Source organism: Equus caballus, chromosome 23 (genome assembly GCF_041296265.1).
Source record: "Equus caballus isolate H_3958 breed thoroughbred chromosome 23, TB-T2T, whole genome shotgun sequence".
In the NCBI taxonomy this organism is placed as follows: Eukaryota; Metazoa; Chordata; class Mammalia; order Perissodactyla; family Equidae; genus Equus; species Equus caballus.
Genome location: NC_091706.1, coordinates 63,516,624 through 63,531,523, shown reverse-complemented (window position 1 = coordinate 63,531,523; position 14,900 = coordinate 63,516,624). Strand labels below are relative to the sequence as shown.

At 46.0% G+C, this 14,900-nt stretch overlaps 1 protein-coding gene and 1 long non-coding RNA gene across 4 annotated transcripts; one reads left to right on the top strand and one right to left on the bottom strand.

Annotated features, from left to right (window-relative positions):
- Positions 1-725: 725 nt before the first annotated feature.
- On the bottom strand, positions 726-14,891 carry NUDT2 (nudix hydrolase 2). 2 transcript variants are annotated; one of them, XM_001499651.5, is made up of 3 exons: positions 14,589-14,891; positions 3,291-3,431; positions 726-1,316 (listed from the first exon to the last, which is right to left on the bottom strand). In XM_001499651.5, the coding sequence occupies exons 2-3, from the start codon at positions 3,415-3,417 to the stop codon at positions 1,000-1,002; spliced, it is 444 nt and encodes a 147-aa protein (XP_001499701.1). In that variant the 5' UTR covers positions 3,418-3,431; positions 14,589-14,891; the 3' UTR covers positions 726-999. The 2 variants fall into 2 exon arrangements, with proteins under 2 accessions (XP_001499701.1, XP_070104897.1); XM_070248796.1 differs by lacking the exon at positions 14,589-14,891 and adding an exon at positions 6,395-6,474.
- LOC111770207 (uncharacterized) lies at positions 1,164-4,609 on the top strand. 2 transcript variants are annotated; one of them, XR_011431607.1, is made up of 3 exons: positions 1,164-1,378; positions 2,322-2,471; positions 2,902-4,609. It is a non-coding gene; the product is annotated as an uncharacterized lncRNA (long non-coding RNA). The 2 variants fall into 2 exon arrangements; XR_011431608.1 differs by having other exon boundaries at positions 1,225-1,784; positions 2,902-4,456.
- Positions 14,892-14,900: the final 9 nt, after the last annotated feature.

Below are 14,900 nucleotides of genomic sequence, written 5' to 3'. Positions count from 1 at the left end.
ATTCCTTGAGCCCTAGTAGCAAGGGAAAAGAGGGCTGAGACCCAGCTCTTGCACTCTGGGTCTTACAGTTGAATTGCGGACAAATGGAGCACGTGGGAAGAAAGAAACACCAATGATGAGGGCTTGTAAAGGCAAGAAGGCAGCTACAGGCGAGGAGTGCACACGGGTGCGACAGGGCTGCTGCGTGGCCCAGCAGGGGCCCCCAGGCTGGGGCCTGCCTCTTGCCAGGGAACTCAGTTGTGCTGACGAGGCCCATGCTGACTCTGGGTGGCAGGACTGGGCTGAGGTCGGATTGCATGTGTCACTGACCCGGTGGTCCAGGGTTGCCTGATCCTCCTCTCCTGTTGTGACCTGGGATATGTCCCAAAGTTCCTTGGGTTTCTAATTATTTTGGGAAATATTTACTGAGCACCTACAACATATGTGCCTGGTGCTGGGGAAAATACATTAGTGAGTAGAAGAGACCCAGTTCCTGGGCTCCTGTCCCACTACAGGTCACAAAGTCTCGGGTGCACTGGTGGGGGTGGGGTGAGGGTGCTTGGAGTTTCAGAGGCAAGAGAGCCCCCTAGCAGGGTTGGGTCTCTCCTATTCCGACTTCCTCCCTTAGCTTCTCTGGGGTATAACGCATGGACACAGGATTCCCTCTGGCTAAGCTCAGAACTCTGATTCACTTTAGTGTTCTTCCCCCCACCAAGGGCAAGAATGCAAGAAATAAATACAACAGGTTAGAAGACAGATAAGCTGCTTGAAATTTATTTATAAAGTATAAGGATGCACTTACTGGTTCTGCCCATTTTTTTTTTACTCCTCCTTTGCCTTCCTTTCCACCCAGCTAAGATTTTTGCTTGCTTGCCTCTGGGAGTCCTCAACTGATTTCACTAACCTATCTGTTCTTTGCTATGATGAGCCAAAGACCAGCACAACCTTTCTGGGGGCTGAAGGTGGGTTCATCTCAGAAGGCCCTCAAGGATCCTGCTGAGGCAAATGACTCTGGCCAACTCAGGCTGCTGTAGAGCAGAGAAACTTGTGTCCTTCTTGGAGCGCTGCCTTCATCTCCTCAAACTGAGCCAACTGGCAGGCCTCGTCCAGCCCCAGCCAGCGGTAGGCTTGGTGCTCGTGGGAGAGGCGGATCTCCACGTCACAGTCCTTCACCTCGGCCAGCCAGTAAACGACGGTTTTAGGCTTCTCCCTGGCCACATAATTGAGCTCCCTTCTGAACCCCTCAATGATGGTCAGCTGGCCTGCTTCTAGGCCTGCTTCCTCCCGAGTCTCCCGCAGGGCTGTTTCCAAGTCATTTTCTCCTGGCTCCACATGGCCTAGTTAGGAGAAAAGAGGAAGAGAAAGAAGAGAGGATCTTCAACAAAGCTGGACTTTCCAGGTCAGACGATTTAAAGATGAGGTCTTCGGTGACTTTCCTAGGTGTTGCTAAGCTAAAGGGAGCCTTGAGACTGACAATATCCTAACACGCCTAGGAATGGGGTGCAGGGCAGACAGTGTCTGGCTCTTCAGTGTCTGGGAAACCCCTCCTCCCCACCCCATCTTCTCTGTAGAGAATGAAACAGACCATGTGTTTGGCAAGTCAGGTCTAGAATACTGCTCCTCAATGGTGAGAGAGCTGGCCTCCCTCAGACCTCTGCTTTCTTATTCTTTGGAGCTCTCCTCATCCCATGTTCTCAGGGAGACCTTTCCCCTGGAGACCTTAACGCAATTTTCCCAAGGCCGGGCAGTCCCTTCTTGGCAGGTGGCAGCCAGCTGAAGAGGGAGCACTTCACTTACAGTCCACGGTAAGGACTTAACACTGTCTGCAGTTGGTCCCTGAAGTCCTAGGGCCAATAGGCAGGCTCAAAACCCTGCGCTGCGGCACCAGCAGCTGCTTCCAAGTAGCTATCAAGGCTTTTCCAAATTGTTTTCATCTTTCTAACTGAGCAAGGCCAGATTCTAGTTTCACAGGGAAAGTCCTGATGGGAACTTAGACTACGGACAAGCTAAGAGCCAGTTCTAAGAAAATTTGTTGGCAAGACCCAAACCTGAGCAGAGAGTTGCCAGGAAACTGTTATAGGAGAACTTGAAGCTCTGCAGACTGGGAGCAGCCTTCGACTTTGCCTCGAGGCCCTCCTTGCAAATTCTTAGCCTGCCCAGAGGGGCCAAAAAGGACTGGGAGGGGTCTGGCAGTCTTTGTCAACACATGGCTCTAGCAAGTTGCTGGGGTGAGGGGGGGGTAGGGGTCCTCCTGGTTCAGGGGTTCATGGGGGGCAGGAATTCTTTGCTGTTCTCTTCTTGGTTCGGAGACAGGGCTATATCCTAGCCCTCTTCCTTCCCAGGGATCCTCAGAGCAGTGCCCTGAGTCACCTGCTGCTGCACAGCTCTCATCAAAAGCACCAGGAGTGTGGACGTAAAAATCCATTCTAGCTCATGGCTTCTGGGGCATTTCCTCTATATAGCACCTCATGTAGCCATGTACACAAAGACAGGTAGGTAATGCATTGGGGGAAGAAGATGGGAGGGATGCTGGTATGAGAGAGGCACGCTGATCCAGGATGCCCCACCTTCCCTCAGAAGCATGTGGGAGGCTCTGAGCACACCCCTCCCAATAGCATCTACTCAGCATTCTGCTCACCAATGTCAACAGGGAAACTTATCCCTTGGGCCCAAGCAAGAAAAAATTCGGAGAGGTCTTTTGAAATTTTTCAATGAGTGGTACCATGCAGTGTGACTTAGGTAATCAGGAGTCAAGTGTGAATATTCCTATTCATAGTATTGTGACACTTCTGTCCCTTTTTTTCACCTTGTTTCTCCCAAGTGAAAACTCAAATGTGCAAAATTTACTTCCTGTTCCCATTTCCTTGTTTTCCTCTAAACCTGGATCCTTGCTTACCCCCCTCCCACCCCATTCCCCTTTAGAGTCCCTGCTACCTTCTGTCTGCAAGCTGTTCACTGTGGGCTCCTGACCTGTAGCCCAGTAACGACTCAACTCCAAGGTCCCCAACTCACAGCCCAGTGCCTTTTCTCCTACTCAGCCATTTGCCACAGAGGCTGGCGCTCTGATGAATGATATGAACAAAAAAGAAACAGGTGCTGCCTCTGCCCTGGGACTCAGTCACAGAGTTCTATTTCCAGCTCTGCTCTGGCCAGGCATGGAGACCTTGATGTAGAAAGGATGAAGGGCTCCTCCCACCCCACCCGCTCCTGCTGCACAGTCACTGGGAAACAAGCCTTGTGGGGGCCTGGCAGGGCGGATTTCTGAGCAATGCTTGGCATTTCCCCAAGAGCCAGCCCCTCTGGCCTCACACCTTTGGGAGGAGTCCAGTGATGGATGCCATCCGACGCCTGCAGCAGTAGAAACTCAATTGCAGTGTTGTCCACCTTGGGAATGAGGCGTCTTCGGAAGATGATCAACCCACATGCTCTCAGGGCCATGGTCTATCTGAGGACTTAACAAAGAAGATGTGGGACATTGGGAAGTTACAGAAAACAGGAAGCTCCACACTGGAGGGCAGCACTCTGGTGCTCGGGAGTGGCACGGACCAGCTAACAGTGACCTCATCGCCTACAGAAAAAGGCAGCATGCCAAGGACTAATGGGGATTAACCAGGAATCAGGGACGAGCCTTTGTAACTGCAGGACCCTGGTCCCTACCCTGTCAGTGTGGCTCTATCCCGGCTCCTCCAGGTCTCCCCGCTAAAACACAGGGCTGGTGTGTGTGTGTGTGTGTTAAGAGACTGGAGATCCTCAAAAGCAAACCGCTGAAGCTGGGGATTTGCTGGGAATGGGAGAGATGCAGTAGAACAGTATCATCAAATCCACATTCCCATTTCCCTCAGCCTCCCACCTGATTCTGGAGCAAAGACCCCCACAATGTGGTTTCTGACGGCTCACAGGGGTCACTTCCAGAGTAGCTTGGTGTACCAAAAACTTTTTTGTTATTGATTTTTTTTAGCCTTTAATCCTTGTTTTGGAATGTTACACAATTCACATGGTTCAAAATTCAAAGTACAAAAGAGCATATATAGTAGAAAGCCTCTTCTCCACCCCATCAGAGGCAAACCAGCACAGTGGCCAAGAGCACGAATCTGGACTCTGGTTCAAGTTGGGGCTCTGCCACTTCTTCACTGTGTGATTAGCTCCCAAGTCTCAGTTTCCTCGTCTGTGAGACAGGATAATAACAGTTCTACCTCAAAGGGCTGCTGTGAGGATTATGTGGCTTAACTTTTGTAAAGTGCTTTAGAACAGTGCCTGGCATGTAACGAGCACTCAATAGATTTCAATACGCATAGAATAATGTCTGGAAGGATACACGCCATTAACAGTGTTTTCTGGAAGATGAGATTATGGGAAGACTTTCATTTTCTACTCCATATATTTCTGTATTGTCTGGAAATTCACAGAGATCATTTATTAATTTTATAATCAGCAATACAATAAAAACTAAATTTTTTTAGTCCCTGCTAAAGAAAAACTTCTGTCACTTGTTCATTCAACAAATTTTATTGAGCTCCCACCATGTACTAAGTACCACGCTAGGCTTTTGCCCTCATGGAGTTTATATTCTAGTAGGAGAGCCAGATTTTAATCAAATAATTAAGCAAATTAAAAAATAATTGCCCATAAAGATGTGCCGCAAAGGAAAAATGTGTGATAGGTAACCTGACCTCATATGAGGGATCAAGGAAGCCTTCCTGGAAGAAGGGATGTTTGAGCAGAGAAGTAGAGGACGAGTAAAAGGTAAGTCAGCAAAGGGAAAGAAGAGAGGAAGCATGCTCCAGCTGGACGGAACAGTATGGACAAAGGTCCTGAGGTGGGATGGCAGAACTGAAAGAAAGACAGGTGTCTCACATGCAGCGAAGGCCTGGGAGAGTGGCCCATGCAGGAAGAGGCCCAAGTCAGCAGGGCCTCTTCTGTAAGATTCCAGGACCAAAGAAGGAGCTGGTCCTCATGGATGGCAGAGCTGATGCAGAGAGGGTAGCTGGAGGAGGAGTTGATAGTCTCCACGGCCTCCTTGCTGGTGCTCAAGCAAGATGAGCTTGCATCTGTCAAAGGCATAAAACTCAGACCCAAACTGAAACAGGTTCCAGGGCAATTCTCCGAACTGCCAATGGATGGTGTTGTTGCTGCAGGGAATAGCGGTTCCTTACCAAAAAACCATACACACCCAACACTGTGACCTTTCCAAACCTCTAAGGAGAGTTTTTAAACATTCAAAATAATCTCAAAAGGGATTTTTGAAATGGTCTGTGCTTTCATATACTGTTGGTGGGAGAGTACATTAGCACATCCCCTTACAAGGGCAATTTGGTAATAATTATCAAAACATAGAATGCACATTCCTTTAGACCCAGGAATTCCATATCGAAGCACTCCAACATACAGAAACACCTGTTTAAGATGCGCGTACAAGGATGTTCATGGCAACCTTGTTTGCAATATTGAAAAGACAAAAAGGCAGAAACAAATATCCATCAATATGGGAATGGTCAAGTAAAGTACAGTGTATCTATAGGATGGAATATTATGAAACCATTAAAAAAAATTAGGTAGAGCCAAATGTGCTGCTTGTAAAAAGATTTTCACAGACATACTAAGGGGAAAAAAGTATTGTTCAGCATAGTATGTATAATGTGATCATTCTTGAGTTTAAAAATTCATTTGTAAACTGGTAGAAGGCTTTTATTAAACATCGTGTTCTGTTTCCCGGGTTTCCTATTTATGCCAAGAACTTTCCCCATTCTGGAAGCCAGAAGGAAGCATCCTGTCACCAGAGAATGGGTGAACAAAGATTTCAAATTACTGGTCCAGGTTCAGGCAGAAACAGGTACCTGAGCCCAAGCCCCCCTATCAGGATGCTCAGAAAGTACTGGCAAGTTATTGTTGTAGGACATCTTGCCCCTGCCTCAGGTGGAGTCCCATGGAATGAATGTTGGAACTCCTAGGTAAGTTTAGGGATCCAAGACTAGAGGGCACAGTGCCCCACCTAGGACAGGAAGCCCCAGAGCATTCCTCCACATCACTGCCATCACCAATACAGCATGGGGAAACAAAGATGCCTGCATGGGGGCCAAGAAAGACAGGCGGAGGGGGGCCATGTGGAGCCACTGGGGAGAGGGGAGCAGGCCAATATTTTCCTATGGGGAGGGAGCTTAGGGTAGTAACAAGGGTGCACCCTAGCAAAAATGTATCTCAGCAGATACCAATGGGCAGGGGTGACCACATCTGAACTGACCAACAGTTCACCTCGATGGGACCAGAAGAGCTAGGATCAGATGTTCTCTTTCTACCTATGCTCTAGACCCATGGAAAGGACAGTTGCTCTAGAAAGGGAGAACTCCTATTTGCCCTTTCAATTGCCTGGCTTGAGCCGGCTGTGCTCTAGAATTTCTCCCTCCATCGTCATACATACAACTTCTTACTCATCCTTGTAGAAGCAGCTCAGATGTCTCTTCTTCTGTGAAGCGTCTGGCTTCTAATCACTCCACCTACTGGGCCTTTAAAAAAGGCATGAATAAACTTCTATTATAGGGTTTGATCAGAGAAGCAGAACACTAGGGGCACTAGAAAATTAAGGATTTAGTATAGGGATTAGGCATTGTGCAATTATGGAAGTTGATGGAGAAATCCATGCAACACTGTCGACTCTGCATCTGGTGTTGGGCCTGAAGCCTCTATAGGTCAGCAAGGCCAGAAGTTAGGAAGGAAAGCTGGATGTGAAGTGGAAGAGAGCAAGGAAAACTGAAACCCGTGAGAACAAATCGGGACCCACAGGACAACTGGAACCCACGAGGACAAACTGAAACTTGCGATTTCCTTTCACCATCTCCAAGCTCAGTGATGCAGGTGACTTGCAGGAGAAGCTGAAGCCCTTTGCCACAGAGCTGAGTGTACACTTGGCCCAAGACTCAGAGTAGCTGAAGGAGGAGATTCAGAAGGAGTTGGGGAGCTGCACGCCTGGGTGCTGTCCTGCACCAAGAAGGCAAGCCAGCAGATCAGTGTCACAAGGCATGCACCGCGCCACGCCTGGTAGCTGCTCTGTCCTTCATAGCATACTGGCTGCTCCTTCACTTCAGCTTTCCAGATCTCACACAAAATTTTCTTGAGGTCACCTCTAACCTGGAAGTTATATGAAGGGAATCCTGGGAAACTTAGTTCCACCCTAGCTAAGTGGACACAGTACAAAGCCACCACAAGTATGCATACCCAGTACGGTAAGTCAGTCTGTACCTCTGGCAGGGAAGAGTCAGACGATGAGCTCTGTCTCCTTGGGACCGAGCACAGCAGCTCTCAACAGATGTTCATTGACTCAACAGAACGCTCTCCCACCTCCCGCTCAAACAAATGCTCAGGGTGTGTTCTGGGACTTTGGGAAATAGCCCAGCGTTTTCCTGAAGGGTGCCATTTACATAAAAATCAATGGAGCTATTGTTGGAGATTTTCTGTTTTTCTAGAGACCACGGAGCTGAAACTGTCCTGGGGTTTGAAAGTAGCCAGCTTTCACATGTACATCGTGTACACACACACACACACACACACACACACACACACACACACACACGGACTCCAAGTGGATTCAAACCTCACGGGGTTAAAGAATGCAGCATCCAATATGCAAATATGCCTGCAGCCAGGATTGCGGAGGTGAGAACTCCAGGCTGACAGCAGGCAATTCACACTTCAGAAAAGTGGCAAAGTGCCTTGGGTGGTTAAAAAAACCTGAACAAAAAACCCTCAATGTCATGAGAAGGTTCCAGAAGCTAAGGAAAAGCGCTCTTGGCTTTCTCTATATATACAATTCGCTCACAGCCTAGGAGGTTCAGGACCTAGGTGCCAAAAAATAATTCACAGATAAATAGCTATACTGATGTGTTGTGTTCCCATGTTTTCATCAAATTAATCAGAGTGCTATTGCAAGCATAGCTCAACCCCAAAAGCCCTCGGAAATATACCTTTAGATACAGATAGAGTCCTCCAATCCTCCCCCAACTGGCTTCCTCATAGTCTAAAATCCCTTTAGCAGAAATAGTTTCATGCTACCATGTTATCAACTGAGCATCTACACTGTGCCAGCTACACAGTGCAAGGTTCTTTACATGTATCTTTTCTAATGCTCAAGACAACTCTTCATGATAAGCATTAATATCTCCAGCTCAGGATGAGGAAACTGAGATTCAAAGAGGTTAAAATACTTGCCCAAAGACATAGCTGGTCTCTGAATGGCAGGATTTGAATCCATGTAAGTCTAACTGCAAAGTCTGTATTTTTTCCCTTATATAGTACAGCTCTGCCTACTGTGAAAGAGTAGGGGTTAGGGCCCAAGTGGTCCTATGAGAGAACACGCAAATGATCTATGAAATTACCTCCAAGTTCCAAAATTCCCAGTCTTTGATCTAGTTTCACAAGGAAGATTTTTAAGATGTCTGGCTGGAATCCTTTCCACAGAACAGGTTTTAGCTGGAGGGGGTGTAGAAGAAGGTCCCGGTGCCCAAAGGCGACCCTGGAGGGGTGAAGTGTAGCCAGAGGCCCCTAAACTTTGCCTATCTGATGAGGCTTTCTATGCCTCCTCCGCTTTTTTTCTGGGAAGTAGGAACCTACAGCCACATGTTCAAAACCATACCCAGTAGCCTGGAGGTTCCCCAGCACCAAGTGTTAGGAACCCCTGCGATGCCAGCCTTGGATGAGCACACAGACACCTAACTGAAGGTGCTGGTATCCAGGAAATGCACCAGGCCACTCCACCGTAAGGAGGAAGGCCAGCGCTGCCTGCCCACAAGCAGCTCGGACTGCCCAGCTGTCCCTCACCTCCCACATCATAATGGTCTTTTCTCAGACTCTCCAGCTCCCTTCTTCCCTTTCAAAGGAGTGGAAGAAATGAGGCACCATCCATGAATAAAGTCCTCTTATAAAAAAAATAAATAAAGGAAAGAAAAAAAGCCCCAACTACCATGAATAAATTGAGAGAAAGAAAATGTTCCCTCAACTGCACCTTTGTCTGGGTGTGTGCCTCCCTCTTCTCAGAGACCAAGCTGCTGAGTCATCCTGCTATCTTTGCTATTTGGCTGAGGGAGGAAACAGGAGACTGCACCTGAATGACATGAATATTGACTTCAAGGATGAGGCCAAAATCAGACAAGGTTGGGACAAAAATCATCCCTAGTGAAGGGGATCTGTTAAGTGGCCTGTTAGTGCCCTCTGCTGTACATGCTGGAAAGCAAACTTGAGGAATTCTCATGTTAGAGCCTGAAGCGATTCATGTACTCATCTAATGTCTGTTGAGGGTGTCCCATGGGACAGGCAGTGAGACAGGACTGAAGAGTAGCTATGAAGCTGAATACTACAATGACCCTGCTTTCTAGGGGTTCACAGCCTAGTGAAAGTGTAAGATATTTAAACAGACAAGTTACCAGTGTGTTTTGTGCATCACAGACGCGTGTGTGAGACAGAAAGGAAGCAAAGAAGGAGTGATGATTATCTTTAGGTCAAAGGAGTATCTCGCAAGGATTTTGAAGGATGGCTAGGAGTTTACCAGGCAGAATAAAGGTGGGGGCAAGGGGCACTCCAGGCAAAGGGAGGAGTGTGGGAAAGACCCTCAAGCACAAGATGACATTCCATTGATAAACAGTTTATAGTCTGCAGGCAATGAGACCCTTTGACAGGTCTTAGGCAGGGCTGTAATATGGTCAGATTGACATTTTACAAAGACATTCTGGCAGCGAGGAAGGTAGAGAATGAATGAGAAGGAAAGATTGGAGGCAAGGAGACCAACCAGTTACAAGCCTGTTGCCAAGAGTCCAGATAACAAGTGATAGAGAGTTAAATTAAGGCGGAGGCAGTGAGAAAGGAAAGGAAGGGATGAATTTGAGAGAGATCTCAAAGAGAAAATGAACTCTATTTGATGTTTCACTGTCCAAGGGAGAGAGAGAGAGAAACAGAGGGAGAGGAAGGGAGGGGTGGATTTGGTTTGGGTGACTAGGCAGAAGGGCAGTAGGTGGAACAAGGAGTAGAACGTAAGCTAAGGATTTCTGCTTGGGACAAACTGAATTTGAAGTACTACAGACTACCCACAAAGTGAATGGACAGATAGGTCCAGAGCTCAGCGATCATTTCATTCCATCTCCTCATTTCCCAAGGCAGAAATTTCCTGTTAGAGAAAGATTTTGCTCCCACCGTGGGTGCCTCTGCAGCCGATCTCTCTCCATTTGGGTAAGTCTGCCTGTGCATCTGGTGTGCCAGGCATTTTCATACTCTCAGTCAGAAACACCATGACACAACACAGAAAAGGTTGGCCGGCTCTGCAGTGAGAAGGACCAAGCTCTCTAATTTAATAGCTGTGTTACTTTGAGCAAAATACTTAACTTCTCCAAGCTTCATTTGCAAAATGAAGATAACGTCTACTTTTCATGGTTTTGTAGAGTTTAAAATAATGTATACACAGGGTCTGACATATTGGAAGTACTGAATATATGTGAGTCACTCTTATCCCTGTATCATAAAAGGTCATCAGAAAGCTTCTCTAAGTTATGTTTTTGGGTTTTTTTTTAAAGATTGGCACCTGAGCTAACAACTGTTGCCAATCTTCTTTTTTTTGTTTTTGCTTTTTCTCCCCAAATCCCCCCAGTACATATTTTAGTTGTGGGTCCTTCTAGTTGTGGCATGCGGGATGCCTCCTCAGCATGGCCTGATGAGCAGTGCCATGTCTGTACCCAGGATTCGAACCGGTGAAACTCTGGGCTGCTGAAGCAGAGCACATGAACGTAACCACTCAGCCATGGGGCCGGCCCCTCTAAGTTATGTTTTAATGTCATGCTCTTAGCCGTTATTGATAATTGAATCAAGAAATGGCTTTTCATTGGGTATAGAAGGAAAGTACCTCAACATAATAAAGGCCATATATGAAAAACCCACAGCCAACATCATACTTAACAGAGGAAAACTGAAAGCCATCCTTCTGAGACCAGGAACAAGACAAGGGTGCCCACTCTCGCCACTCTTATTCAACATAGTACTGGAAGTTTTGGCCAGAGCAATTAGACAAGAAAAAGAAACAAAGGGTATCCAAATTGGCAATGAAGAAGTGAAACTCTTGCTCTTTGCAGATGGACATGATCTATTAGCAATAATCAACAACTACAGCAAAGTTGCAGGGTACAAAATCAACATACAAAGATCAGTTGCATTTCTATACTCTAATAATGGATTAACAGAAAAAGAACTGAAGAATACAATCCCATCAAAAATAATAAAATATCTAAGAATAAATTTAACCAAGGAAGTGAAAGACCTATACAATGAAAACTATAAGACATTATTGAAAGAAATCAATGATGACATAAAGAAATGGAAAGAGGGGCTGGCCCCGTGGCCGAGTGGTTAAGTTCGCGCGCTCCGCTGCAGGCGGCCCAGTGTTTCGGCGGTTCGAATCCTGGGCGCGGACATGGCACTGCTCGTCAGACCACACTGAGGCAGCGTCCCACATGCCACAACTAGAGGAACCCACAACGAAGAATACACAACTATGTACCGGGGGGCTTTGGGGAGAAAAAGGAAAAAATAAAATCTTTAAAAAAAAAAAAAAAAAGAAATGGAAAGATATTCCATGCACATGGATTGGACGAATAAATATAGTTAAAATGTCCATACTACCTAAAGCAATCTACAGATTCAACACAATCCCAATCAGAATCCCAATGACATTCTTCATGGAAATAGAACAAAAAAAATCCTAAAATTCATATGGGGCAAGAGAAGACCCCAAATATCTAAAGCAATCCTGAGAAAAAAGAACAAAGCTGGATGCATCACAATTCCTGACTTCAAAATATACTACAAACCTATAATAATCAAAACAGCATGGTATTGGTACAAAAACAGATACACACCAATCGAACAGAATTGAAAGCCCAGTAATAAAATCACGCATCTGTGGACAGCTAATCTTAGACAAAGGAGCTAAAAACATACAATGGAGAAAGGAAAATCTCTTCAATAAATGGTGTTGGGAAAACTGGACAAGCCACACGCAAAAGAATGAAAGTAGACCATTATCTTTTACCATACACAAAAATTAACTCAAAATGGATCAAAGATTTGAAGGTAAGATGTGAAAACTCCTAGAAGAAAATATAGGCAGTACACTTTTTGACATTGGTATTTTCAAATACCATGTCTACTCGGGCAAGGGAAACAAAAGAAAAAATAAAGCTTCTGCAAGGCAAAGGAAACTAGAAACAAAATGAAAAGACAACCCACCAACTGGGAGAAAATACTTGCAAATCATATATCCAACAAGGGGTTAATCTCCAAAATATATAAAGAACTCACAACTCAACAAAACAAAAACAAACAACCTGATCAAAAAATGGATGGAGGATCTGAGCAGACATTTTTCCAAAGATATACAGATGGTCAATAGGCATATGAAAAGATTTTCAACATGACTAGTCATGAGGGAAATGCAAATCAAAACTACACTAAGGGTGCCAGCCCCGTGGCTGAGTGGTTAAGTTCGCACGCTACGCTTCAGTGGCCCAGGGTTTCGCCGGGTTGAATCCTGGGCACAGACATGGCACCCCTCGTCAGGCCATGCTGAGGCAGCATCCCACATGCCACAACTGGAAGGACTCACAACTGAAAATACACAACTATGTACTGGGGGCCTTTGGGGAGAAAAAGGAAAAATAAAATCTTAAAAAAAACCCTACACTAAGATACCACGTTACAACCAATAGAATGGCTATAATCACCAAGACAAACAGTAACAAATGTTGGAGAGGATGTGGACAAAAGGGAACCCTCATACACTGTTGGTGGGAATGCAAACTGGTGCAGCCACTATGGAAAAGAGTACACAGATTTCCCAAAAAATTAAAGATAGAAATACCATATGACTCAGTATTCCACTACTGGGTATTTATCCAAACAATTTGAAATCAACAATCCAAAGAGACTTATGCACCCCTATGTACACTGCAGCATTATTCACAATAGCCAAGACGTGGAAGCAACCCAAGTGCCCATCGACTGACGATTAGATAAAGATGTGGTATTATATACAATGGAATGCTCTCAGCCATAAAAAAAGACAAAATCGTCCCATTTGCAACAACATGGATGGACCTTGGGGGCTTTATGTTAAGCGCAATAAGCCAGACAGAGAGAGACAAACACCATGTGCTTTCACTGATATGTGGAAGATAAACTAACACATGGACAAACAGAATAGATTAGTGGTTACCAGAGGGGAAGGGGGTTGGGGGGGTGGGCATAAGGGGTAAAGGGGCACATTTATATGGTGACTGACAGAAAAAAATGTACCACTGAAATTTCACAATGTTATAAACTATTATGACCTCAATAAAATTTTTAAAAATCAAGGGAAAATAAAAATTTTTTAAAAAGGCTTTTCATATTTTCTGCAAAACTGCAGTGAACACACTGTTCGTCGCACCATGTGTATTCCTTACATATAAGGTCCCACAAGATAAATTCCTTTTGTGTGTGTGAGGAAGATTAGCCCTGAGCTAACATCCGTGCCCATCTTCCTCTACTTTATATGTGGGATGCCAGCCGAGCATGGCTCAATAAGCCGTGCGTAAGTCGGTCCACCAAACCCCCAGCCAAAGAAGCAGAGCGTGTGAGCTTAACCCCTAGACCACTGGACCGGCCGATAAATTCCTTTCAATATAGGTACCAGGAAAAAAATTTCACTCTTTTGAAGAATAGATTGTTTCTTAACTATTAGTTATTTCTTTAACTGACAAGCTTTAAGCTAAATTGGGTACTCAATTACAGTAAGTCTACTGGCCCCTTTGGCTAGTAATATTTGCTTGTTTCTATTATGAACATAATTGCTACCATGTTTTTGAGGAGTTACTGCTTGCCAGACAGTGTGCCAAGAGCTTTACTTTCATTATTTCACTTAATCTTCACAACCACCCCCTGAGGCATTACCGCCATTTTTCAGAAGAGGAAAAAGGAAACTATGGGTCAGAGATGAGTCCGGGTAGGGACGCAAAAGCAGGTCTGCCAGACTCCCAGGATTGTTGCTCTTAATCCTCATTCTCTATTAGCGTTTTACATTTGGCTATTCGATTGCATTCGGTTTAAGCTGAGATATATATATATATATATATATTTTTTTTTAACCTTAAGAGATGTAACGAATACATAGGGCCCAACCCAGATCAGAACAAAGAAAAAGGAAGTTACGTCTTCAGGTAGCGGGACTCTTGTGTGACTTTTATTTCTGCTGTAATTGCCACGATATTAACCATTCAACAAATGAAGCAACTAGAAAATATAAAATCTCTTTAGGAAAGCAAGCAGGGTTTGCAAGGTTTCAACAAAGTGTAAACAAACTGAGGCCCAGGGAGGGGAAGGTACGGAGCTCGGGCCACGGGGCCCCAAACCCGGCACTCTGGGATTCCACCAGACGACCACCCTATCACCACTTGCACGGGGGCAAGCAAGGCTCACAGGGCCACTGAACCCCCCCCCCCCCCCCTCCCTGTGCACAAGGGAAAACTGAGTCCTGCAAGCGTCCGGGGCCTGGCCTGCCCAGACTCACGGGCCGCATACAGAGGGACCCTAAGGCTACTACTCACCTGCAGCGAGGAGGCAGCAGGCGGGCCTTGGATGGAGACCGGAAGAACGTCAACCAATCCGCAGAGTTCGGCTGAGCTTCGGGGAACCAACAGCATGAGGCAGAGGGAGCCTCGACCCGCCTCGAAGATGCCTTTACTCTCACTTAGAACGCCGCGAGAGCTCCCCTCGAGAGGAACGATTGGTTGAAAGACGAAAATTGAGCGTTACGCCCACTATTTCCTCGGGTCCCTGATTGGTCTTCTAGAGGAGACGGCGGCTTACGTCAACGGGTTCCCTGGGTGCCCATTGGTGGACGGTGCGGCGCTGGCGGC